We start from the raw sequence: 9448 nt of genomic DNA, 5'->3' as shown, positions 1-9448 counted from the left end.
GATCTACAGCTGAGGTGGGAGAGTCTGTCCATAGGACAACAATCAGTTGTACACTGCACAAATCTGGCCTTTATGGAAGAGTGGCAAGAAGAAAGACATTTCTCAAAGATATCCATGAAAAGTGTTTAAAGTTTGCCACAAGCACCTGGGAGACACCAAACGTGGTCAGATGAAACCAAAATCGAACTGTTTGGCCACAATGCAAAACGATATGTTTGGTGTAAAAGCAACACAGCTCATCACCCAGAACACACAATCCCCACTGTCAAACATGGTGGTGGCAGCATCATGGTTTGGGCCTGCTTTTCGTCAGCAGGGACATGGAAGATGGTCAGAATTGATGGGAAGATGGATGGGGCCAAATACAGGACCATTCTGGTAGAAAACCTGTTTGAGTCTGCAAGAGACCTGAGACTGGGACGGAGATTTATCTTCCAACAAGACAATGATCCAAAACATAAAGCCAAATCTACAATGGAATGGTTCACAAATAAACAAACAGGTGTTGGGATGGCCAAGTCAAAGTCCAGACCTGAATCCAATTGAGAATCTGAAAGAGCTGAAGACTGCTGTTCACAAACGCTCTCCATCCAACCTCACTGAGCTCGAGCTGTTTTGCAGGAAGAATGGGCAGAATTTCAGTGTCTCCGTGTGTAAAACTGACAGAGACAAACCCCAAGAGACTTGCAGCTGGAATTGCAGCAACAGGCGGCACTACAAAGTATTAACACAAGGGGGCCGAATAATACTGCACGCCCCACTTTTCAGTTTTTTATTTGTTAAAAAAGTTTGACACATCCAATAAATTTCATTCCACTTCACGATTGTGTCCCACTTGTTGTTGATTCTTCACAAAAATTTTTAATTTTATATCTTTATGTTTGAAGCCTGAAATGTGGCAAAAGGTTGAAAAGTTCAAGGGGGCTGAATACTTTCGCATGGCACTGTATCAAACTGTGAATTAAATATATCTACTAGTACTTCTGCCAATAATGAGGCAGAATTTCCACTGTTTATTACATTTTACCTCCTCACTGGAGGGACTGTATGGATCTTCTCTGGTCTGGTCCAGAACCTGCTGGAAAGTGTTTCTGCGGAGAGGTCTGGGTTTCTCTCCTGGACTCTGCCTCTGCAACCCAAATACAGATAAGCAGTAGAAAAGATGACGATATCTTAATATAAAAAAAAAATGTTCCCAAAGCCTCACTCATGTTCAACACCAGCATGTGTTGTTTTTCTTTTACTGAACCAGTTGACAGCCCACCGGTCCGGTCCGTCTACCAACAGTTCCGTGTTTTCAGTCGAGCAAACAGGATTTGAGCCCCAGAGCAGACGATTCTTCAGCCAGCATGCACGTGGAACTGTTTCTGTTGTACCAAATGTTTGTGATGAGATGAGAGATGTGACTCCACAGGAACGCACACCTGGGATAGACACACCTCCTCCAGGTAAGTTCAGAGGAGCGTCACCTACTATATACAAATCTTAAAGTAGAGGGATAGAAATAAAATAAAACACTTTAATGAAAGGGATGCTTTATTGTAATATGATAAAAACAAGATCAAAATAATTATTTACAGTATATTAGTAGAGAATTTCAAAAGGGATAAGTTTTTCTCTAAAGACCACTAGAGGGCAGTAACATTACTGCTAAAAAGTTAAGTCTGGTCCTCTGGACATTCAAAAAACAAAAACAAACGTTTCGTCTCTCATCCGAAAGACTTCCTCAGTCTGAGGAGCTGTATTCAGCTCAGTCTCTTAAATAGCACCTTCTCAGAGTGGATCAACCAGTTTTGCTGCTGACAACCAAAACCAGCTGATCACATGCTCAAGAAGGACCATCAGCCTAACAATGGATCATTAGCACACTGATGGCTGTTTACTATTCACAGAGGGCTGAGTGATACTAGCAATCACAGCATTGTAAGAGGGGGACAGTTGAACCCGGAGGCCTCCACCCCTGTTTAATGATGGACGATTTCTTTTCACAAAGATGGCCTCCTTTACTCCTCTCTCAAATCATCGTTCCTCTCTGTCCAGGATGTGAACATCTTCATCCCTGAAAGAGTGTCCGCTGGCCTGGAGATGAGTGTAGACCGCAGAGTCCTGGCCTGATGATGTTGATCTTCTGTGCTGGGCCATCCTTTTGGCCAGTGGCTGTTTAGTTTCCCTGATGTAAGACTGATCACCCTCCTGACACTGAACAGCATACACAACATTGCTCTGTTTGTGCCGGGGGACTGGATCTTTGGGATGAACCAGTCTTTGCCGTAATGTATTTTGGGGTTTAAAAGCCACTGGGACGTTATGTTTAGAAAATAAACGTCTCAGTTTCTCTGATACTCCCTCAACATATGGAATGACCACTGGTCTGGGTCTGGGTTCCTCCTTTTCACCTGTTGGCTGACTGGAGTCCTGTTTGGGTTTCTTCTCTGCTTTCAGGAAGGCCCAGTTAGGATATCCACATTGCTCTAGAGCCTGTCTTGTGTGGGATTTCTCCTTCTGCCTGGCTCCTGAGCTAGTGGGGACGCTGTCTGCTCTGTGATACAGAGTCCTGATGACTCCTAACTTGTGCTCCAAAGGGTGATGGGAGTCAAACTGCAAATACTGGTCTGTGTGGGTGGGTTTGCGGTACACCTCAGTTTGCAAATGTCCTCTATCAGAGACTGAGACCTCACAGTCCAAGAAAGCCAACCTGCCATTTTTTACATCTTCTCGTGTGAACTTGATGTATTTATCCACAGAGTTGATGTGATCAGTAAAATGTTGGACTTCCTGAGATTTGATTTTAACCCAGGTGTCGTCAACATACCTGAACCAATGACTTGGTGGTGTCCCTGAAAAGGACGTCAAGGCTCTCTTTTCTACCTCCTCCATGTACAGGTTGGCAACAATAGGAGAAACTGGAGACCCCATAGCACAACCATGTTTCTGCCTATAATATTGCTCCCCACACCCTTCACCCTTCACACCCTCATTCGCCCCACTCTGGGCCCATGAGCAAAGCCCCTAATCCCTCATCTGCTCCCTAAACAGGTCTCTCTTGAAAATGAGTTCTCGTGGCTCAATGAGACTACCTGGATAAATAAAGGGTAAATGGAAAAAAAAAGTATAATTCAGTATAATAGAGTTAGGTCGAAGTATTTAAAAGGTACCAATGGATTAAGTACTAAGGTCTATTATTATTATTATATTTATATTATTATTGTTATTATATCTATTATTGTTCACCTATTGTTCTTCAGTTCCTATCACATGTTTGAGTTTGCTACTCATGTAGTTTTAGTGAAATCCGTATAACAAAAAAAAAAGAAAAAAAAAGTGCCGCTCAAATTTTGTGTTTTGACTTTTGGTAGCAGTACATCGAATGGCGGACAAAATGTATTAAAAAATGTTTAAAATGCACCTATAAACAACAATGGTATTCAGTTATTTTTATCAAGTTGTAAAATCAATAGTTCTTTTAAAATAGCTATATCTCCTAAATAAACAATTGTAGATGAATCAAAATGAACATGTGACCATCAGAACCTTCTGACGCTCACCATCAAGAACGTTTACGATCTGTCTTATAGTTGTTATACAATAGTTTGTTTAAGGTTTATTGTTAGCTTAGTGTTTTATTCTGTCTCATGCATTGAGACAGACCCCTCCCCCTTCTGCTTCCAGGGCGGGAATCACCATGGCAACCAATGACTCAGCAGAGTCTGACTACATGCGTACTACTAAATAGGCTCCTTTTAGTAAGAAGTAATGAACATTTTAGAAACTGTTTTGTAAATTATAATAATTTTAGCGAAAAAACTACAAATATTTTTAAAAGGATTCCAAGTTTTCTTGGACAGCAGGCAGCAGCTAGACTCACCGGACCAAAACAGGTTGGGGTCCCAGTCTTTGTCAAACACTCCGAGTGGCACTCGACACAGCGGCCATCAACCTCGACCTCTCTGGGTTCACTAAAGGAAGAAATCGAGAAAAAACAATTACAATTTTTGTGCCACGATGCCTACTAGCTAACATACATGTAACAAATTAACAAAAAAAAAAAAAAAAAACGGAGTTAAACCAACACACAACGAAAACAACTTTGTCACAATTTCTGACTAAGTATAAATGTATATGCTGCTAGATTAACATTTTTACTATAAAATATGTTAAAGAAGTTGAAATTGAAATGTCAAAGTTAAAACGAGCAGAACAGAAAGTAAAATCAGTAAAACCGTTGCCAAAAAGCCACAGCTTGCAAGACAACAGTTACTGTTAGTTTTCTTTCAACTGATCCCTTCTTCAGGGGTCACTCTAAAGAGCAAACTTGAACCAAAGATTTGGCAATCTTTTAAATGCAGGATGCTTTTCCTGACAAAACCTGGGCTCAAACCTGCAGCCTCAGGATTACGAGACCACTGTAGTGACCACCGAGCTATCACAGCCAGCTGGGAAAATTTTTGTTAAAAGCTAAAATGGGGCAGCACGGTGGCGCAACTGGTAGAGCTGCTGCCTCTCAGCGAGCAGGTCCCTGGTTCAAACCCCGGTCCAGGGGCCTTTCTGGGTGGAGTTTGCATGTTCTCTCCGTGCATGCGTGGGTTTTCTCCGGGTACTCCGGTTTCCTCCCACAGACCAAAAACATGCATGTTAGGCTGATTGGTAACTCTAAATTGTCCTTAGGTGTGAGTGAGAGAGTGAATGGTTGTTTGTCTCGTTTGTCTCTATGTGGCCCTGTGATGGACTTGCGACCCATCCAGGGTGTACCCCGCCCCTCGCACAGTGATTGCTGGACATGGGCACCAGCGACCCCCGTGACCCAAAATGGAATAAACGGGTAAAGAAAATGGATGGATGAAGCTAAAATGGAAGATATATTAAAAAAAGGTAGATAATGGATAGCTAAAATAGCTAAATGGTAAAAGCTAAAAGAAGAAAATCAACTTAAAGCGGTAAGTACAAATTAAAATGAACTCATAAGCCAAAATCTAAAATTAGCTCAACAAAACCATAAAAGCTAAAATGAGCTAAATATGAAAATCTCTTTCATTTTCCAAGGAACCAAATTTTTTAAATAAATTTTAATATTTTCACAAGTATAAAAGTAACAAATACAAAAACCACATGATACATCTTCTAAATGAGCTGGATGTTTTTTTTACCAGCTGCAAAAGTCCATAATAGCAGCAAAAAGGGCTCACTCACAAAAATTTAAAGCTACCATCTCAACCAAAACCTGCACAAGCATGTGGCCGGGAATTCAATCGGTCACAAACTACAGGAGAACTATGACAACCACGGATCCCTGAGAGCCCACCATTCCAGTCAGCCATAACACATTCTACTCTAACATCTACTCTTAACGACTACAGGCCAGTGGCACTAACATCTGTTGCTATGAAGTACCTAGAAAAATTAGTTTTTAAGCACATCAACTGCATGGTCCCAGATACTGTTGACCCCCTCCAGTTTGCCTACCACCCTAATTGATCAGTGGATGATGAGGTAGCAATAGCCCTACACCACATTCTACAACACCTAGAAACTGGAAAGCAGCAGAACATATGTCAGAATGCTCTTCATGGACTACAGTTCGGCATTCAATGCCATCCACCCGACCAAACTGATAGAGAAGCTGGTAGACCTCGGCGTCCCGACTCCCACCTGTAACTGGTCCTGGACTTCCTGACAGATAGACCACAGGTGGTGAGAATGAGAGGAAGGGTGTCTGCTGAACTCAGAGTCAGCACAGGATCCCTGTAGGGCTGTTGCCTCCACCCTAAACTCTACTGTGTACACTTACAGTGTCTCCACCTAACACAGCACCATCATTATTAAATACGCTGACAACACCACTATATTGGGGCTCATCCAGGAGGGGAACGAGTCAGGGTACTGGACTCTGGTAGACAAAATTATAAACTATGTAGAGAAGAATGACCTCATCCTCAATACAGACAAGACCAAAGAAAGCATACTGGACTGCAAGAACCCTCCTCCATTACATCCTCTCATCATTAAAAGGACTGAGGTAGGGAGGAGTGACAGCCACAGACTCCTGGGACTGCAAGTTACATCAGACCTGAGCTGGTCTCTCAACACCACATCAGCCACAGTGAAAAAAAGCCCAGCAAAGGCTTTACTGTATTTCATTAGACTGCTCAGGAAAGCAGGTTTGAACCAGCGCCCTCTCACCCAGGACTACAGAGGAGTGATAGAGAGCATCCTAACTGCAGTCATCACCGTCTGGTATGGGAACACCACACAAGCAGAAAGGAAGGCACTCAAAGAGTCATAAAGACTGTAGAGAGGATCACAGGGACAAAACTTCCTTCCATGGACTCGATGTTGGTACAGCGCTGTTGAAAAACATCAAGGACTCACTCCATCCAGTTTACTCAGACACAAAAAATGCTCATATAACCTGAGACACAGTAGAATGGATAGTATCATCACCCATAGTACAAGGTTTTTAATTGTTTTTTCCCTGCCACAGTCAGACTGATGGCAAAACAAAACCACTGAATCTGGTGCAATAATAACCCAACACTGCCTAACTTCACTTGTCATGTGACAAGGGAAGGTGTAGATATTACCTACTTACAGTGTAGATATAAACCACTTCATTCTTATTTTTTATTTTATTTATTTATTTAGTGTTGTTTTGTTAAGTGTTTTGACTATGACTGAAAGGGCTCTGCACAATAATTCCAATGTGCCTGGATTGTTGGTCTGTGCACAAATGACAAATAAAGAACTTTGTAGTTTGTACTTTGTACTTTGTTTTGATACCCGAACAGATGATATTGCCAAAAGTATTTTGAATAAGCTATATGCAGAAAGAAGTGCTAAACTATAACTAGCAAATCGGTATTCTGTAGGAGTTGTGGTTTTGTCCCTGGTGTCGTGTTTATGTCTGTGTTCCCCTGATCCTGTTTCTCTTTATAAGTGTTGTGTTTCTTTAGTATCTAGCCCCATCTTGTGTCATGTTCATGTCTTGCATCCTCTGTCTCTTTCTCTGGCATCTGTGATTACTCACAAGTGTCATCACTTGGTCTAATTGGTGTTTCCTGTATATAAGTCTGTGTCTCTGTGTTCGTCCTGGTCCTGGTGTTATTATCTGTTCACTGGTGATGTCCTGTCCTGTTCCTTGTGATGCCTAGTCTGCTTCTCATGTTCATCTCCTGGTTTATGTAAGTTAGTTGCCCTGTCAGCTCTTTTGTTTTGCAAAATAAATTCCTTATTTTATATTATCTTGAATCCTTGTCTGCCTGCCTTCACCATTGGGTTCACCAGCACCAGTCAATTGTGACACATTCACACTATAAGCAAACAAACAATGTGAACATTTTTGTGCTGAATAAAATAAGTTATGCTGCTCACCCCTGCAACAGGTTGCATTGCGCCACACAGCGCCCCCTGCTGTCAAAATGTCGACAGGACACACACATCGTGGGCCCAGGGCCCCAACAGCCGTCCTCTGAACACTCTGGGTCACAGGTCTGATTCTGCTGCTCTGTGTGAGGCAGACAAAAACAGGTTTTATTCTCTGATGGTCGTTCAACTCAGCTTCAGAAGGAACTGGATTCAGGACTCACTGCAGGTGTTGTCAGTAGATTTGCTGATCTGGTCTTTGGATTGGAAGAGTTGAGACCAGTTCACAGTCTCTGTGTAGCACAGGTCTGCGTTGAGCTTCAGCAACACATGCCCAGCACTCACCTCCTTCAGAGAGCGCAGGCCAAGCCAGCGCAGGTGCTCCGTCTTCACCACCACCAGACTGTACTGACTGAGAGCAAAACAGGACATTTATAATGCCCCAGCAATTTTACTTCTGCTTCAATGTTTTAATTCAACAATCAGCCTCTACAGGGCAGAAAATGTAAATGCTAAATTATTTCACAGTCTTTTAAAGAGACGAGTCATGGTACTGAAAATAAAATGAACATGTTCTGACCTCAGTTAAACCCAATTTTTTTTTAACAAAGAATGAAAACCTAAATCAAGTCATCAAACTGCAGGTTCTGTAGAAAATGAAAGTCAGAATTTCTCTCTGATAACTGTGATCTTATATTTAGAAAGAGGAAACTCACTCTCCAGCTTTTGATCTTCCTCTGATCGTTTCCAAGTTTTCAAACACCGACAGAGACGTCATGTTTTGGGGCCAGGCGGTGATCATCAGGTAACCTGCCAGACAAAGACACCAACTATAAAAATCTGAGTCGTTAGGCCAACATTCACATGCCAAAACTATAAAACTTAATTTAGTGTCAAACTAATGAGCTCCTATGTTAAAAATATCAGAAATCAGAGTGAAAACCAGTTTGCTGAGACCTACCAGTGATTTCCTTCAGTGTCCTGAAGTTCTCCAGTTTCTCAGGGTCCATGGGTGGGATGTGATAGTGTGGGTCTCTAAAACAGCCAATCAAAACAAGTCTTACTTTTACACGTCTATTAAAGCTAAACAATGGAAGAAGCTGCTTAGAGTAAAAACCTTCTACATTTGTAAAATTATTACCTACCATTGTAAATAGGATTGTACATATGATTATGACTGTATATTCTGTGTGGGTGTATAATATATGGGGATAATAATAATAATAATAATAATAATGAATTTAATTTGCAACGCACTTTTCATTAACAAAAATCTCAAAGTACTACAGAGTGCAACTAAAATCAATGATAAAATCAACTAAAATCAGTGATACAATCATGTGGAGGCAGAATAGGCTTGCTTAAAAAGAAAACTCTTTAAGCCTTTTTTAAAATCAATCAATGATTGTGGAGCCCTCAGATATTCAGGGAGGGAGTTCCAGAGGCGGGGGGCAGCCACACAGAATGCCCGATCTCCCATGGTCCTTAATTTAGTTCGTGGAAGGAGAAGGAGATGACTGTTCTGTGATCGTAGGGACCGGGTGGATGAATATGGAGCAAGAAGGTCCTTCAGATAATCAGGTGAAGTTCCGTTTAAACACTGATGGGTAATGAGAGCAATTTTGTATTGAATTCTGTAGGTGACAGGAAGCCAGTGGAGATTATGGAGAATGGGTGTAATATGTTCAAATTCACGAGCTCTCAATAAAATCCTGGCTGCACTGTTTTGAATATATTGAAGCTTCTGAAGGTTTTTGCCGGGGATTCCAGTAAGCAGGGAGTTGCAGTAGTCGAGCCTGGAGGAGACAAAGGCATGGACTCTACATCAGCAAAAGTGAGAGATGGGCAAAGTTTGGAGATATTTCGGAGATGGAAGAAACATGTTTTAAACAGATGCTTGATGTGATTTTCAAATGTAAGATGAGAGTCCATTTTTACTCCAAGATTTGTAACAGAGGTGGAGAGGGGGATGTCTTGTCCAGAAAAGGAAATAGTCGTTATAGTTGATGTTTGAACCTGGTGAGTGTTGCCAATCAGTATGGCCTCAACAAAAAAGGTTGAATCATGTCATCTGGACTTCGTTTTTTTTGTT

At 41.6% G+C, this 9448-nt stretch overlaps 1 protein-coding gene across 1 annotated transcript in view; it reads right to left on the bottom strand.

Moving 5' to 3' along the window:
* Positions 1-8270: 8270 nt before the first annotated feature.
* The window catches only part of LOC119426617 (melanoma receptor tyrosine-protein kinase), a 531032-nt gene continuing 529854 nt past the window's right edge, over positions 8271-9448 (bottom strand). The window contains exon 9 of the mRNA XM_037694184.1: positions 8271-8391. Within this exon, the coding sequence (XP_037550112.1) occupies positions 8280-8391 (112 nt within the window). The 3' untranslated portion in view covers positions 8271-8279. The remainder of the gene's footprint in view (positions 8392-9448) is intronic.

The sequence above is a fragment of the Nematolebias whitei genome, chromosome 20 (assembly GCF_014905685.2).
Source record: "Nematolebias whitei isolate Nwh7 chromosome 20, NemWhi1, whole genome shotgun sequence".
Taxonomy (NCBI): Eukaryota; Metazoa; Chordata; class Actinopteri; order Cyprinodontiformes; family Rivulidae; genus Nematolebias; species Nematolebias whitei.
This window is presented reverse-complemented; position numbering and strand designations above follow the sequence as displayed.